This window comes from Mycetomoellerius zeteki, unplaced genomic scaffold, assembly GCF_001594055.1.
Source record: "Mycetomoellerius zeteki isolate Tzet28-1 unplaced genomic scaffold, Tzet1.0 scaffold52, whole genome shotgun sequence".
NCBI classification, from domain to species: Eukaryota; Metazoa; Arthropoda; class Insecta; order Hymenoptera; family Formicidae; genus Mycetomoellerius; species Mycetomoellerius zeteki.
The window spans coordinates 1,421,575-1,440,255 of NW_017257523.1; the positions used below are offsets into that span (position 1 = coordinate 1,421,575).

General features: G+C 30.8%; 2 protein-coding genes across 2 annotated transcripts; both read right to left on the bottom strand.

Annotated features, from left to right (window-relative positions):
• Positions 1 to 491: 491 nt before the first annotated feature.
• On the bottom strand, positions 492 to 4,637 carry LOC108727745 (trypsin-7-like). Its single transcript, XM_018455972.1, has 7 exons — positions 4,525 to 4,637; positions 4,318 to 4,388; positions 3,651 to 3,754; positions 2,768 to 2,903; positions 2,545 to 2,658; positions 2,275 to 2,433; positions 492 to 704 (listed from the first exon to the last, which is right to left on the bottom strand). The coding sequence occupies exons 1-7, from the start codon at positions 4,574 to 4,576 to the stop codon at positions 561 to 563; spliced, it is 780 nt and encodes a 259-aa protein (XP_018311474.1). The 5' UTR covers positions 4,577 to 4,637; the 3' UTR covers positions 492 to 560.
• Positions 4,638 to 13,773: 9,136 nt separating this feature from the next.
• Positions 13,774 to 17,856, bottom strand: LOC108727686 (chymotrypsin-2). Its single transcript, XM_018455885.1, has 8 exons — positions 17,796 to 17,856; positions 16,240 to 16,359; positions 16,073 to 16,143; positions 15,750 to 15,844; positions 15,512 to 15,659; positions 15,304 to 15,417; positions 14,632 to 14,790; positions 13,774 to 13,932 (listed from the first exon to the last, which is right to left on the bottom strand). Exons 2-8 carry the CDS (start codon positions 16,286 to 16,288, stop codon positions 13,774 to 13,776), a joined length of 795 nt encoding a protein of 264 aa, XP_018311387.1. The 5' UTR covers positions 16,289 to 16,359; positions 17,796 to 17,856.
• Between the last annotated feature and the right edge of the window lie 825 nt (positions 17,857 to 18,681).

An 18,681-nucleotide genomic window follows, 5' to 3' on the forward strand; every position in this document is an offset into this window, starting at 1 on the left:
AATTTCATTAATATTAACAGTAAGAAGCTGAAATCATAACACAATACTAATATAACATAAAGGCATGTAATATAATATAAAGGCAGAGTAGTTGCGGGAAAATTACCCTCCTTCTATTTTTTCTGACTTCTGCTGTAAATCCCAGCGCGACATATTTGCCGGAATTACCCTACACATACAATCTATTACATATCTGTTATTTATTTGAACGTGTTTTCTTTAAGTAAGTTTCCGTTTGATGTCGGTTTAATATTGTTAAAGTAAAAGTTAAAAATATCAGTAAAACAATCGCACACTGAAAGAAAAGATTGCCTACTGTAGTAAATTAGATGGTAAAATATGGCATAACATTTTTAATTGGCTGCAGCAGCCAATTTTTTATTGCAGCAGCCAATTTTTGATTGAATTAGCCTATCTGCAATGTCAATATAGAATTTCAATAGGCTAACATAACCAAAAATTGGCTGCTACAACCAATTAAAAATGCTGTGTCATATTTTCTGTACTAACATTGTGGATAGGCTAACACAATCAAAAATTGACTGCTGCAACTAAATCTTTTACATTTGCTCATTTATCCAATCGATGTGCGACAGGACGCGTGTAAACACGGTGGGATATTCTGTGTTAGTGCAAGGCGCAGGCCCAAACGAGACGAGTCCTACGAGTACTCCATTGACAGTAAGAGGGCCACCGGAATCACCCTAAAAATACATTTCTCCGATAGTTAAAAATATGTTTCATATGAATTTGATTGGAATAACCAACAAACAATGATATTTTTTATAATTAACTAACAATAAATTTCTTCGTTAGAGCAGAGCTCTTATTATTTACAATAGAAATTCAACAGCCTATACCGGTCGCGAAGCTGGATCTTTAATGCTTTAAATAATTCAATGTGAATTATCTATATACTATACAGTGTCATCCATTTTAATCTACCTCCCCCAAATATTTTCATTCCCTTGCATTTTACAAGAAAATATTTCAGATAAAAGTTGTATGGTTTCAAGGGGGCCATAAAATGGTATCACTGGTTTGACCTTTGATAGTCGCTTAAAGTTCACATAAAGGTCACCTTCAATTTCTTAAATTAAATCTACTATTTTTCATTATATATTCTTGTAGCTTACCTCCAGAGCTTTCCAAAACACTATAACAAAATATTTTTTCATTAAGTATTTTTCGAGTTATAAGGCTCGAAAGTTACAGTACAGCCGGCATTAACATTACGAAAGTTGTTCAACCGACGGCTAAAACCTCTTGAATGTTGTTCAGGATCATGTTCTGGATAACATTTGTCAAGATCAAGGCCATTGCAGGCTGTACCTCTTATTTTCCTTTTTGCACTAAAAATTCATTTTTATATAAAAATGAAAATAAGAGGTACAATCATCAATGGCCTTGATCCTGACAAATATTATCGAGGACAAAATTGCTTGTCAATTTAATTTAATTCGTGATATTATTCCAGTAGTTTAATTGCGTTTATAAGTCCGGAAAACCAATTCGGCGCGCAGTTTAAAGGACTACAAATATGTTATATATGCAAGTATATATATAGTGTATATATAATTCACATTGAATTATTTAAAACATTAAAGATCTAGCTTCGACCGGTATAGGCTGTTGAATTTCTATTATTAATTGTGTTTCACACATTGTACGGTCTAAAAATAAGATTTTTATTGTTCATATTATTTACATTTTGTTATTTTAATTAAATTGACGTTTGATGATGATATTAAACTTTCAATCGCTGAGCTATACGATCTTATTGTCAATTAAATTAAATCATAAAACATAACGAGGAACTGAATACGTTAATGAACAAAAAATAATCAATACAGTATTAACAATGAACAGATCAGTGATGCAGCAAGTTACTGTAGCAATTAAATATTTTATGCATGTACGTATTATTAAGTATTATATCAATTAATTAATTAATGGCTCATTAAAAATTTATGATAAGAGAAATATTGCAATCACGATGTGATTCTATAATGATTTCCGACAATTGTACGATATAATTGGATCTCCTTATCGAGAATGTGTATCACAATACGCGATTAGAAGTGCAAGCGTTATATTAAGATATTATGTTTAGTAATTATTAGGAATAATGGCGAATTGAATCTTCCTATTGATGAAGAATAATACAGGTTAAATAATTAATGACTCTACCTGAATAGACATCCTATAATTATACATGTGACTGATAATTAATGATATAGCCATGTATTGCAATATCTTATGTAAATAGCTTACCATGCATGCACCCTTTTGAACGATTGGATGATTTGCGCAGATATGCCGATGTTCAATGGTTATATTTGCTGCTGTATCATACTTTTCTTTACAATAAGTCTCATGAGTTATGATATTGTCTACAACGTATAATCGTCCTTCGGCATCCTTTCCTTCAGACTGCAAATATATAAAGTACAAATGTAATTTATGAGAGCAATTTGAAGTGGGATTTTCGAATATCTAGCGCCTATATAAGAATCTAAACGACTGAATTAATAAGAGACTTACAGATATTACACCGAATCCCGATACTTTTGCTATCGAGCCTGCCATGACAGTTTGATTTTGTTTCGGTAAATCGATGGAATTTATCCAAGAAGAAAAGTTTAATGGATTTTCAAGCTGAAAATAAATCTTCTGTATACTCTTTTGCGCAGTCTTAATTTACAAATTGCTTAATTCAAAATTTAATAGAAATTATATGGAATGAATGCTATCATACGAGCGTTACCTTAAGTAAAGCGATATCACAGGTCAAAGGGGGCATGTACTTTTCGTGTACGAAAATGGACTGAATCAGATGCCTTGAAAGCGGTGTTTTTAGATTTATTGTTCCCGCAACGACTGACATACTCAAAGTGTTTCCACTGTAAAGAATATTACGAAGAGCATTTTTTTTGTATCTATTAGGGTGTTCAGCGTATCGATCCGCACGATTTTTCAGACGCTTTCAGACACTTTAAGTTAAAAAGTGAATATTCATTTGTTTTATACAGGCTATAATATGCGATGAAAAAACATTTTATGAAAAAAAATTAAAAACGTTTTTTCTGTAAATATCAGACATCTTAAATTTTTTAAATAACACCATATAACTTTTTTCATAACATTGTAGGTGTCTTTAAGACGAATTTAACTCGACCATGGAGGATGTTATTTTTATTATATTTTAATGATTTTATTGATATTTAATATCAGACATGCAGCATTATTTGTAATATTAGTACTTACATCTCTGATTAGAAATGTACACAAATGGGTATATTTATGATACATGCATATTATGTAATAAGATATGCAATAAAATCAATAAAACATTAATAAAAGACATTTTAATAGTGATTTGAATTCGTCTTGAAAACCCCTATAATATTATAAAAGAAATTGTATGGCGCTATTTAAAAAATTTAAGATAATTTTAATTTTTTTATAAAAAAGAAAAAACCTTTTCAATTTTTATCGCATTTTGTAACCTGCACAAAATAGATAATTATTTAATACCAACTTATTTTCTTCACTGTCAAAAGTGTTTAAAAAATCGTGCGGACCGTTACGCTAAACATTCTGTATATAGTTTATTTTTCCGAAGTATTTCTTGAGATTCGCCTACTTACCTCAGAGGAACACAGTGAGCAGCGGTGAGCACGTAATTCTTGTTAATTATGACTCCACCGCAGACATGTTGGTCAATTCTATCAATTTTCATTTGCAGAGAAACCTGAATTATAAAATGCATGTTATGTAGGAGGATATAAAAATTTCTGATATTATTATACGTCTAGCCTTACAAATGATATTGTCAGCTTTGAGATGCTGAATGAAAGTAGGACGTTCTCCAAAAAATCCATTTTCTTTAGATTTTTCTGAAACTTACAGAAAAAGCTTGTTTTAGTGTTCTGAAAATGTGCTTTAAAACGCAATACCCGGAGCGGGATCATTTTTGCGCTTGTGCTCAACCTAAAGTTTATTCACGCCCACGCAGTCGCCTCCATACACAGAAAATATAAATTGAGCACCACTCTGCTCTTTCGCTCCGCCCCTTATGCGTAGAAGCGCAAAAATGATCCCGCTCCGGGTATTGAGTTTTAAAGCACATGTTCAGGATACTAAAACAAGCTTTTTCTGTATGTTTCAGAAAAATCTAAAGAAAATTGATTTTTTGGCGAACGTCCTTAACTCATTCCTCGACCAAACTCAAAAAATTCAAGACATATTTTTAAACCCAAGCAATTAATAAGATTAAAATTAATGATATTGATTAAAAATAATTTACTGGCTTACCTGGTACGGAATTTCACCTGGATTGGCAGGTCTCCCCCCAACAATTCTTGGTGAAATTTTCATTGATGCGCCTGTATTAGATTTGTTATTAATTCATAATATTTAAGAATTTAATTTAATTAAATGATTTCACATACACACACACACACACACACACACACACACACACACACACAGAAAGTTGATCAATTTGCTTAGAATACTCACCATAATCAACAGCGATTAAGGGAACTAAGAATAATAATTGTATCATCATCATTATTAACGCGACGTTGTCAACTGATTATTCTCTAAATCTGATTTGTATGATACACACGAAAATGTGCCTATAAAATGTAATTTAAAATTAAATAAGATTAGAAAATGTGTTTTATGCTAATATTTAAAATCATTCCTAATTTATCAGGATACTATCTATATTGTCTTTTCTATTGACTTCTAGTATTAATAAAATATTGACAAGTGTCTAGTTTTGCGCTACTTTTTACATTGTATACATCTAACAAACGTATCAAAGAAATGTTGATAATTTATTATCTCAATAATTTTGCAAAGAAAAGATATTTCGTTTGCAACTTTTTATCATTAAAAATTTGTCTTACATTACTGCGCAATTTTATACTTTATTTGCATTTTGCCATTAAAGTGTCCCAAGTCGCAATTTGATAAATTTCAGTTTTGAAAGTTTAATACTGTTATATGTATATACAGTGGGTCCTAATGACTATTACCACCTGAAATATTTTCTAATCTATAAGATGTTGAGAAAAATTTATGTAACCAAAATTACACGGTGTAAAGGGAGCTATCATATGGCGATAATAATTTTTGTCCATGTGAAGGCGCTTCAGAGATATCAAGGTCAATAACTTCGTTTTCCTTGTGCTTTCGTCAGATACGAGCTGCACATATTCGAACCTAATGTGCGATCTAAAGAATTGTCTCAGACGTTATCGCGTGTCCGCGTTGGTTCTGTAGTGACTCAAGATTAGAAACCGTTGAACTAAAATAGTGCTTATGTACATATCGAATATATTGAGAATTAAATAGACATTCGATTAATGTTATGTAATTGTTCTAAGAATCAAATATACGTTCAATTTTGGTATCAACTATTACATAATGTGACTCATTACATACGAAACATATTTTGGTGACTCCTGTTCGCGGACCCCATGTTCGAGATCGGATTACTACGCAAGAACCAATTATTGTACGCTATCCCGAGATATGATTTTCTTGGATAGTGTGATTTCGGATATTTAGCAAGATAGTGTCATTACACGAGAGTAAGTTATTTGATTTTTACTTGCCACGAATCGTGTAACATTGGCTGATAGAGTTAAACTCCTTGTACAGAAATGAACGCCATTAAAATCGCAAATCATGAATTTGGTCAATCTCCTCGACTAAGATAGAATAACACCTTGAGATTACGTATCAATTGTTTAAGAGATTTGTATCACGCGTTCGAGGAGTTCGATGATGAAACTCGCAGTGCTAAGCCTGATCGACATGCATACATTAATCCGAATATTCAGGAATGAGTTTACTCACTTGCAGGCACTGTTGAAGACAAATTGAACGCGGCCAACGTAGCGGATAAAGGCAATACCGAGCGACGAAATTATCCAGATAACAAAATATCCGTACAGTGACTTCGCACATTTGCGCAGTAATGTAAACGTCACAAGGTAACTGCACAATACCATGCAGATACGTACTCATCCAAGGCTCATATCGCCCAAACACGTGCTGCATGTGTGCGAGCGACACAAGGCTTATGTGAATGTTCTAATTGAGATTTATATCTCCTGTGCATAAGTGCCGTACACGTATAAGCAATATGAGCTACTTTAAAATGTATACTACTTCATTAACATCTAAAAAAGGGTTATATTTTCATCTTGGAGCGCGCGCGCTCTTGGGGCTATCTATGTGAATCTGGTACCCGACTTTAAAAAAATAAATTTTTTTAATAAGCTTTGAAATATCTCAAAAATGGCAAAGTTGACTCTCACCCCTATTTTGAAAATTTTGGTACAATCATCCTTTTGAGGGTACAAACGAAACCGACGGTGGTACAAACGAGTATAAACGATCCCGGAACAACACCCGTTTACAGATTTGAAATATCTCAGAGAGTGGGGTGCTAGTATTTTTTTAAGCCTTTATAATTTTGAACTCCTTGAGGTACAAATGAAGAGGAAGGTGGTACAAACCAGGCTTAATTCTTATTTAAAAAATTTTTTTTCTTGAATTCGGGTGGCATCTTGAGGAGATTTTCACCAGGGTGCACATTCTGTGCTGTATGGGTTTATGCATGCAATGTGTTCAAGGAATTATTCGTATCAGAACACATTAAGACAGTGTGAAATGCGAAGTTATGTTATAATTGCTTGCGTTTTCATCGTGGGAACCCGTGTAAATTCTCGAATTATATGGTATGCCAGAAACGTCACAATACCCTTCTACATTTTGATAATTAAGGGAATAAACGGATCTTTCTAGTCCTATAACTACTTAATCTAAATGATTATTTGAATTGTCCGGCGTAACGGGTCTCGCGACCTCGTTTTACTTCACATCTTCTAACGAAAGTATTAATATATGTATATCCATGATTCTAAGTACAATAGACACAGTAGTATTAAATTTTGAGCATTTTTAGATGCGTGTGCTGCAAATTTTATAAATTTTGCAACGTCCGTCGTGGGACAGTTGATTGAGCAAGCCGTCTGATTATCGTTTAATTTGTGTTTTGCACAACTATCGTAAGCTAGCAACAATAGGCTATTTGAAATAATTTAGATAAGAGTTCGCTTATGCTTTTAATTATTGCTTATCCTTCCTAAAAGAAATATTTGAGTTATTATTGTTGATATTACGGACATGAGTCGCTTATTTCGATTGACGTTTTTTGCAACTGAAAACTTTGGCGATATTACACAATTTATAAGGTTTTCAAAGTCGAAGTACTACTTGGCACGATTTCGTACCTTCACTTATGTCTTACTACCAGGATTGTGAAAATTACTCTGTAAAAATAACTAATTACAGTTATAATTTTTTTTCTCGAGAAATAACTAATTACTGTTGCAAGTCATTAATTCTAAAAAGTATATTACAGATACAATTACTTAAAAAGATACAAATTATTTCTCTTTAATTACTTTTGTTAATTTCTTCTAATTTTTTATATTGCAATTTTAAATACAATAATCTTATACATTTCTAACTTACTAAATTATTTTACTTATTATACTACACATTCGATATTATACACTACATTATTTATAATTAATATAGGTATATATATATTTAGTACGCAATCAAAATGATATTAATATTAAGCGTTCACATACTTCTAACTTAATTCTTCATATAGAGTGTGATAATTACGAAGTGTAATAATTAGCATGATTAGAGATATATTCCAATGGCAACAAATTCCGTTGCGTAGTATTTTTTGCACGGAGTAACATTCGATTGCCGCATGCAATTTATTTCTTTGTTCCAACGCGAGATTGTCAGGTATAGAACAACAATATCTTTAGAACAACAATATTCTTACAATAACAATATCCTTAGAATAACAATATCGCAATGAGACGTATGGCCCTTTGAGGGCTATTAATCGAAATGATCGTTGAACAATAGTTGCTGGAGCTAACTATTATTACGATGCTATGCGCATGACTCGCTGCGAATTTAATGAGAATCATACTATTTCTGTTCGTACGTCAAAATATCTGAATTATGTTTTTGCTAACGGATAATAAGAAGAAGCAGAATTGTGGTTAGTAAAATAATTATTACGAGACGTATGTAATTTATATCTTTGTACATTTAAGATAATTAGAGTTTGTTTAAATCTAAAAACAAGCTCCTGGATGCTTCTTGCATTTTAACTCTTAACAATTACATGTAGTAATTGTTAAGAGTTAAAGCAATATAGCGCCAGCAGAAGCGTTAGTTGCAGCACAACGTTTACCGAAGAAAATACATGGTAATACTGTTTTCAGAGCTTATAGAAATCGCTCGTTTATTACAATCATTATTTGAAACGGCAGAATTATTATCTGCTGCATTTAATTGTCTTCATTTGTTATGTAATTTAAATAATTTCATCGTATCCGTGTTAATAATTCTTCGTTTTTCGTCTTTATGTCCATATAAGTATGCGATGGATGACTGATACTGGATGAATGAAACAACATGGATTAATTGGATATGAAGCATTTTCGATATTGCCTTTACGGCCTCGTAAAAGCAAAAAACGGTGTTCATGTCTTTGCAAACTAGTTTCCTACTCAGTTTCAATCTGATGTCTTAAAACATCCAATTTCTCAGCGACAGCGATATATCAACCAAAACCATACGTTTTCTTAGCAGAGTTAATGAACTCATTATTGACGCGGAACTTACTTGCTCGCAAGCAAAAATAATTCGCAAGCAAACACCTTTCTTTGTTATCCATCAATGATTATTACTTGTTTTTTATAAAATGAAAAAACATTGTGAAAATCATATCTTCTAATAAATACATCGGAGCCTTCCGTTCATACAATTTGATCGTCTATGCAAGTGTGTAAGAGAAGTAGAATATTGGATAGAGACGAGAGGTAACAGATGCAAATGGTTCTTTCATCCATTTTTGAGAGATCAATGTTCACTAATCTCTCTGAAACAATTTTGCACACTCGCTGTACGCTGCCGGAATAGTTAAGTGGATTTGTTCCCATTTCTCCCTTTTGCAATACGTTTACTATTGTGCATCGCAGAAATAATGAAACGTGCAAAATATATACATATATATGCTGGTACGCATATGTATAAATATACATATATGTACGTATAAATATGTACGCAATTTATTATTTATAGGAATGTGTTTTTTAAGCAAATTCTTGTTTAACGTTGTATAAAACTAAAAGTTATAAATATTTATATGTAAAATAATCGTAAATTGATCTTTGGAAGATATATTATATGTACATCTCTCTTCTGGAAGTAATACAAAAAATTCTTGGGCACATGTATATAAACTATGTAACTACAAAATATATGATGTTTATATTTAACGAATTACATATGACATCTATATTTGAACGTTTAATTATACATACCGATTCCCGATTTCTTTATATACGTGATTAAATGTCAAAACAGATTATCGTATTTCGTTAATTATTATATGCTCATATACAGTGCTGGGTAGTATTTCTATACATGTATCTAGATACGTGTATAGAGATACATTTTGTGTAATCTGTATCTCTACATTCAAATTCGAGTATTTATATCTGTATCTAGATAAAAAAACACAGCATCTGAACTATACGACATTTTTAGCGGGCGGTATTTATGCCCAAAGCATACAAAGTGCGCAGATTGAAATCAGTGCACTAAATGCAATAAACGCATTACATGAAATATATACCTCTTGCCATAACACTTGTAATATAAGTAGGAAGATTGTAATTATTATTTATTACTTCATATACACTTCATTTATAAACGCATTTTATAAGTTATTGTGTCATTTTACGTCTTATTTATACGCATTATTTGTAAATTTTTCATGAGCCGTACATACCACCTCTCCTCCTATGAGTAGTTATATAGTATATCCTATGGGATATATGGCAAAAATGGAAGGGTTTCAAAAAGTTTATTTTTTAGTATGAAAAATTAATATATATATTTCGGATTCCTAATATTTTTTTATAGTAGTAGAAAGTATGAAGTTTTTATTGGTATAGTTTATTTACCTTAAACATGGTAAATAGTACTTGATAAATTAAATCTCTCTTAGGTGCGGCGTATATACCGAGTTTAACCTTTATCCAATCCATGAACGACACGATGCGTATACACGGTGGGATATTCTGTACTATCGCAATCGTATATAAATGAAACGAGTCCTATGAGTTGTCCATTGACAGTAAGAGGGCCACCGGAATCGCCCTAAAAAATACAATTCCCCGATAGCTAAAAATGTATTCTATGTATTTGATTGGAAAATCCGATCAGTAAACAATGTTGTTTTTTACAATTAACTAAAAATATATTTTGTCGTTAGAGTAGAACTCGATGTTATTTATATCTTACTATTCTAATTAAATTAATGTTTGATGATACTGAACTCTCGATCGCTAAGTTACGATCTTGTTGTCAATTAAGTTAAATTATAAAACGTAACGAGGAATCCTAAATATGTTAATGAACGAAATAATCAATACAGTAAATTAACAGTCAACAAACCAGCGACGCAGCAAATTTCTATAGTAATTAAATGTTTTATGCGTGTATGTATTATTTGCATTATATTAATTAATTAACTAATTAATTGATTAATAAAAATTTATGATAAGTAAGATATTGGAATTACGATATTTTTCCATATTATAATTACTGACAATTATATGATGTAATCAGACTTATCTGCTTTTATTGAGGATTTGTATATGTTACGCGACTCGAAATGCAAACGTTGTATTAATACATTGTATTTACGTATTATTATTAGGAACAATGGAGCGAGTTGAAGCTTCGTTTGAGAAGAATAATGAAGCTAAGTAGTTAATGATTCAACCTGAGCAGACAGCTTATAATTACACATGCGACCGATAACTAATGACTGCGATGTATTGCAACGCCTTATGTAAATAACTTACGATACATGAACCCTTTTCCGTAGTTGGATGAATTGCGCAGATTTGCGAATCGCGAATTTGTACACCTACTAATAAATACTTCCAGACTTCTTTACAATAAGTCCGATTGACTATTACATTATCTACAACTTATTTACAACTGTTTGGTACCATGGTACCCTTTCTAGTACAAAATCAAAATTGTATGATTAATATTAAGACGTGTTCATTCCTAAAAGAATCTTAGTTTGATTCTTGATACAAACATTTACAGTGATAGTAGCAAAGATAAAGATATGTTTTAGTCACAATAGATAATCACTGATTATTCTAAACATACTTATTTTGGACAGCTCATGCGTTAACGAATATGTTTTATATGAAGAAACTATAAAAGTAATTATTAAATTAGTTATTTGTTACCAAAAAAAATAATTGAGTTACAATTATAAATAAAAAAAAATTTCGAAGTTAAACTACAATTATTGAAAAAAGTAACTCCAATTTGTAATTTTATTACAAGTATTTCCCAACTCTACTTACAATACAGAAAGAAGCATTTGGCTGTCGTTGATGTTGATCACAATTGTCATGTTACGATTCGTTGCACTCAAATGAGCCGACTCCTTTTTATATCTACCTATCAAAGCAACAGGGGCACTGGGATTTCATACCATCATTCGGATCATGTATAATCGTTGCAGAGTCAGACAAACTTCAAGACATCGTTCCAATTTCGCAGCGTAGTATTCTTTTGCGCGATGCGATATTCGGGTGCCTTCTACCTTGCAACTTTAACTTCTTATTGCAATGCGATGTTCTCACGTACAGTTTTTAAAACCATAATATTCTTGTCGCAACGAGCCACGTGTATGACCCTTTGTCGATTATACAATGGTTGTTAAAAAATAGTTACTACGGCTACATATTACGATGTCATTTGCATGACCCATTGCGATAAAAAAACATCGATTGCTAATTTGCGTATCGAATTCGTTTCTATGTGGATATCGACGTCGCTTATTATAACATCCAGCCTTGTAATATCATTCGTATGGTTTTAATATGAAACGCGTTTATGCTCCTGTTCTCTCCGATTTGCTTTATACTCATTGAACTCAACGCTTGAGATCGATTTTATCTTTCAAAAGAGAAAGCTTTACGTTTCAGAGAAAATAGAGAAGATATGATGCTTCTCGTAGTCATGATAATTTTAACCGTTACCCGGGAAAAAATGTTATATATATGGACATATTTTATATAGAATTATATATAACTGTATATAAATTATGTCAATTCTTTATATTATATAATTATATGTAATTTTATATAAATATATATTATATATAATTATATATAATTATATATGAAAATTTCTTCCCGAGTAGTAACACAAGTAACCGTATTACTTTTATGGGTTTTGAGTACAAGTGTGTAGCGCGATTTGATCTCCTAAAATTAATAATGATATAAATATTTGCATGTAAATGATTTGTGAGAACCGCAAAATATATTTAAAATACAATTTTTTAAAAATTTAATCAAACTTATAAATTTTTGTATTTGATCAATCGATAGGACTCTCAAATTTGTTAATTTATTATATTGCACTTTTTAAATACACATTTAGAAGCATTATTAGTTCGTTACGAGGGAGAAATTGCTACCTCAACGTCCTCAACGCGTGCAGTGGTGCATATAAATAGATTGAAGACGAAAAAGCGATTGAGAACCACTATTCCAGGACTCATCTATGTTCGACGACCACGCATCCGGAATTTCTCATCGATTATACAGGTATTGAAATAATCAGACTCGCGATTATTGTTCTCAGATTGTTCTCAAATTGTCGATGCATATAATTGACGGACTATTCAGAATCCTCGAATTATTCAGATTTATCCGTACAAATGAAGATTAACATCACATGAATGAACATAGTATGAATAGCTTTACTGAGCGACAGTTAGATAAGCGTTACTGCTTTGTTGAGAGAAAGAGTATAGTGATGAACCGTTAATGCAAAATTCGTTTTCTAGCAGACAAGCTGATGTTATTTGTCATCATTTTAACATCACAATGATATATTTAACGTTATTTAACGTCAAAATGACGATAAATAAATCTGCTTATTTACTGAGTTATCCGCAAGTAAAAATAATTTGAAAACGATCGCCTTTCTCTGTACGTTAACGATTATTATTGTTTCTCAAAATAGAAAAGCATATATTATGCGAAACATATTTCAAGAAATGCGCAAAGTCCGTTCTTGCACATATGCAAGACGTAGAAATTAACATCGGATAAAACTAGAGAAAACAAACATAAATGATTCTTTCATCCATTTTTAAGAGAAAAATGTTCATTAATTTCTCTGAAGCAATTTCTTGCACTTGGCGCACGCTGCCGGAATGGTTAAACGGATTTCCTTTGATTGACCCACTTCTCGCGTTTACTAGTGCATCGACCGCAAAAATAGTATTATTTATAGGAATGTGTATTTTTTAAGGAAATTCTTGTTTGACGTCCTTAAACCAAGTTATGAATATTTTTATATGTTAAATTTATATGTTAAATAATCGTACGATGTTGATCTTTAGCAGATATATTACATCTCTTTTCTGGAAGTAATACAGGAAAAATCTTGGGCACGTGTACATAAGCTATATGATATACAAAATACATGATATTTATTCAACAAATTAAGTATGACATCTACATTTGAACGTTTAATTATACATGTCGATTCCCGATTTCGTTATACATGTCATTAAATGTCATTAAATGTCAAAACAGATTACCATATTTCATTAATTCTTATATGCTCATATATCCAATCGATGAACGACGGGATGCGTGTATACACAGTAGGATATTCTGTACTAGCGCAATCGTACCCAAACGAAACGAGGCCTATGAGATATCCATTGACAGTAAGAGGTCCACCGGAATCACCCTAAAAAATACAATTCCCCGATAACTAAAAATGTATTTTATGTATTTAATTGGAAGATCCGATCCGTAAACAATGTTATTTACAATTAACTAAAAATATATTTCTTCGTTAGAGTAGAACTTATTTATGTCTTATTATTCTAATTAAATAAATGTTTGATGATACTGGCCTCTCGATCGCTAAGCTACGATCTTGTTGTCAATTAAATTAAATTATAAAACGTAAAGAGGAATCCCAAATATGTTAATGAACAAAATAATCAATAGCACATTAACAATCAACAAACCAGCGATGCAGCAAATTTCTATAGTAATTAAATGTTTTATGCGTGTATGTATTATTGAGCATTATATTAATTAATTAAATAACTAATTAATTGATCAATAAAAATTTATGATAAGTAAGATATTGAAATTACGATGTGTCTTCGCATTATAATTGCCGAAAATTATATGATGTAATCATATTATAGATTACTTATTTCCTTTTCGAGGATTTATATACGTTACGCGACTCGAAGTGCAAGCGTTGTATTAAGACATTGTGTTTACGAGTTATTAGAAACAATAGCGAGTTGAAGCTTCGTTTGAGAAGAATAATGAAGATAAGTAGTTAATGACTCAATCGGAGCAGACAGCGTATTTGCACATGCGAACTAATGACTGCGATGTATTGCAACGCCTTATGTAAATAACTTACGAAACATGCACCCTTTTCTGCAGTTGGATGAATTGCGCAGATTTGCGAATCTTGTATTTGTATATCACTAATTAAACTATTCCAGACTTCGTTACAATAAGTCTGATTGGTTATTATGTTATCTACAATGTGCAACTGTTTGCTTTTCTTTCCATCAGTCTGAAATTATACAAAGTACAAATATGACTTATAAGAGCAATTTGAGGTACGATTTTGGAATACATAGTGTCTAACACTGAAAAAAAAATTATGGCTATCAAATCTAATTACAGCTATCAAATATTGAGTGAAATAGTTTCAACTAAATGTTGAGGTAATATAATTAATCATAATTTTATCTTTACAAACATTTAGCAAATATTACCAAATGATATTATCAACGGTGATACTTACTAAATATTTGTAAAGGTAAAATTATGTTTAAGTAAAATAATATTTAGTTATATTCCCCTACAGCACAAAGTTGAACAAAAGTAACAACACTGCTACAACATTGCAGCAACGTTGCATGTTGTAGCAATATTGCAGAGACTTTGCAATGATATTGCTGTAAATTCTGTGTTGTATGGGTTACCTCAATATCTAGTTGGAACTATTTCACTCAATACTAAGTAGCTATAACTAAATTTTTTTTCAGTGAAGATTAAATGATTTAATTATTAAGAAACTTACCGTTATCCAGCCGTATCCTGATATTAATGCTAGCGAGTCTGCTTCGACAATTTGATCCTGTTCCGGTAACTTGACAGAAGATATCAAAAAAGAAAATACAAATGGAGTTTCGAGCTGAAAATAAATCTTCCATATACTCTTTTGCACAGTTGTAATTTTCTTACAGTTAAATTTAATTGAAACTATGTGTGATAAATTCTAACGTTACCTTAAGTAAAGCGATATCATAAATGGGGTAATTTGATTGTTGGGGATTGTATTTTTTGTGTATATAAGCGAACTCAATCAGATGCACTGAATGCGGTTTTCGAAGGTCTGTTGTTCCAGCATTGACCGAAATATCCGAAATATTTCGCCTATAAAGAATATATTACGAAGAATATATTTTTTTTATCTCTACATATGGTTTAGTTTTCTGAAGTGTTTCTAGTAATTTTCATATTTACCTATACATACAGTGAGCGGCCGTCACTACATAATACTCGTTAATTATGACTCCACCGCAGAAGTGATGCTCGTTTATAATTTCTTGCAGAGAAACCTGAATTGTAAAATACATTTCATGTAATAGGATACAGCAATTTCTAATATTATCATACGTCCAGCTTTACAATTGACATTGTCAACTTCGAACTATTGAATAAAAGTAATTAATTTATTGCTCGTCCAAACTCGAAACATTCGACGTTGAGCATATTTTTAAATCCAAGCATTAACGTAACGGTGTTGATTAGTAATAACATTGATTAAGAATAATTTACTGATTTACCTGGTATGGAATTTCACCTGGTTTGGCGAGTCTCCCCCCAATAACTGTTGGTAAAAGTTTCATTGATGCGCCTGCATAAGGTTTGTTATTAAATTATTATATTTATGAATTTAATTGCATTAAATTAAATGATTGTAAAACTGATCAATTTGCCTTAGAATACTCACCATAATCAATAGCGATCAAAGGAACTAAGAATAATAATTGTATCATCATCGTCCGCAATTTTATGTGACGTTGTCACCTGATTATTCTAAATTTGATATTTATGATACACCTGAAGATGTCTGCAAAATTTAATTTGAAATTATGTAATATTAAATGAAATATGTAATATTTAATTAACTTCCAATCTGCTAAGATGATATCTTACGATCCATTGCTGATCTCATCTTTTCTATTAACTTTTATCATCAGTAAAATATTGATAAAAGTGTTTGATATTATGCAACTATTTACATTGTACATATATGAATTTGACAACGAATGTATCAAAGAAAATAGTAGCTCATTATCTCATTGATTTTATAAGAAAAAAGATTTTTTTGTCTGGAACTTCTTATCGTTAAAAATCTGTGTTACGTAATTTTATTATACTTTATTTGCCTTTCTAAAATCGCAACTAAATTTCAGTTTTAAGAGTATATTGTTATTTACGAAGCAACTTCGCATCGCGAAATTACCGGCTGAACATGACATACGGTACAACAAGTTGTACGTAATGTCAAATAAATTTGTAATATAGGAGTAACTTAACAATGGAATTTGTCGAAATTTATTCTGATTTTGAACTTCATTAATGTATAATTGCGCATTTTATGAGGAAGTATTTTAAGAAGAATACCTGTCTATTTTGACCTCTCATAACGTTCATTTACTCTTTCAATTATTAATCAGAAGGAGAGAAATATATTTGAAATGTTATTGTGATATCGATAATTGCGTAATTCACAAGAATTATTCATTTTGTTTGACGTTTCTTACAACTGGGAACTTTGGTGATATTACACAACTTATAATAAAATATTTCGAAGCCGAACTACTGCTTGGTGCAATTCCATACGACGTTCACTTATGTACGTCTTACTACTAAGATTGAGAAAATTACCTTATAAGAATAACTAATCATATAGTTTTTTCTCTCAAAAAGTAACTAGTTGCCGCGTTACAAATCACTGATTCTGAAAAGTAATGTTCTACAGTCTTTAGTTATTTTTTTGTTAATTTTTTTCTAATGTTTTACATTGCTATTTTAAATACGAACATCTTGCATTCTTCTAATATTACTAAATTCTTTTATTTATTATACTACTCATTCAATATTGTACTTTACATTATTTATAATAAATTAAATTTGTATATTTAGTACAAAATCAAAATTATGTAATATTAATATTAAGACATGTTCATTCCTAAAAGGATATTAAGTTTAATTCTTGATACAAACATTTAGTGTGATGGTAGCAAAGATAAAGATATATTCTAATCACAATATATAGTCACTGATTATTGTAAATATTTTATTTTGGTAAGCTCATGGAGTATGCTATCGAAAATGTTTCATATGAAGAAATTATGTAATTATAAAATTAGTTATTTGTTACAAAAAATTATTAAGTTACAATTATAGATGAAAAAAGGGATGGGGAAGTTAAATTACAATTATTGAAAAAAGTAACTCCAATTTGTAATTTCATTACAAGTATTTCCCAACTTTACTTACAACACAGGAAGAAGTATTTGGCTGTCGTTGATGTTGATCACAATTGTCGTGTTACCATTTGTTGCACTCAAATAAGCCGACTGAAATTTTCTTCTGTTTTTATATCTGTCTCTTGATGTAACAGGAATAGTGGAATTTTATATCATTCGGATCATATAATAATTGTTGCAGAGTCAGATATGCTTCAATGTCGTTCGAATTTCGCAGAGTAGTATTGTCTTGTGCGATACGACATTCGGTTGCCATGCAACTTTATTTTCTTATTCCAATATGATGTATTCATGTATAGTTCTTAGAACCCAAATATTCTTGTCGTAAGGAGTGATGCGACATTTAAAAAAAGAATCGATATTCATAATCATTTAAATTTTGCAAAAAAGAATTTACGATTTGATTAATCGGGTTGAAATTAATCGATTCTGAAGAATCGCGATTAAAAATTATTCTGAAATATATAAATAGGCAGGGTTAGTAAGAAATATGTTTTAAATAGTTTAAAACGTGCTCAATCGAGGTTTTTAATATGTTTTTAACGTTTTTTCTTTATAGTACTGTTTAAAACATTTTGAAGCTCTTAAAAAGAAATACATTTTATTCAATAGTACTTTCTACACTTTGAAGTTTTTTTATTATATTATCAACATTAGAAATATATTTATATACTAACACCAATATATACATCCATTTTAGAAATTGGATCTATGAAAAATAATCGATTCACAAATAATCACTGATTCAAAGAATCGTCTAATAAATCGAATTAATTTGCGAAAAAAGAATCGATTCTCGAATAATCGAATCAAAATCTCACATCAGTGCAGTGAAGGAGGTGTGTGTATGACCCTTTGTCGACTATACAATGGTTGTTAAGAAATAGTTACTACGG

Bases quoted from the DNA above. Each gene is read 5' to 3' on its own strand.
- LOC108727745 (XM_018455972.1), bottom strand. From the start codon at position 4,576: ATGATGATGATACAATTATTATTCTTAGTTCCCTTAATCGCTGTTGAT. The intron at 2,659-2,767 runs GTAACGCTCGTA...ATTTATTTTCAG, and splicing joins GTGATATCGCTTTACTTAAG to CTTGAAAATCCATTAAACTT. The intron at 2,434-2,544 runs GTAAGTCTCTTA...ATATATTTGCAG, and splicing joins CGGGATTCGGTGTAATATCT to TCTGAAGGAAAGGATGCCGA.
- LOC108727686 (XM_018455885.1), bottom strand. From the start codon at position 16,288: ATGATGATACAATTATTATTCTTAGTTCCTTTGATCGCTATTGATTAT. The intron at 15,845-16,072 runs GTAAATCAGTAA...TTTACAATTCAG, and splicing joins CAGGTGAAATTCCATACCAG to GTTTCTCTGCAAGAAATTAT. The intron at 14,791-15,303 runs GTAAGTTTCTTA...GTATAATTTCAG, and splicing joins CAGGATACGGCTGGATAACG to ACTGATGGAAAGAAAAGCAA.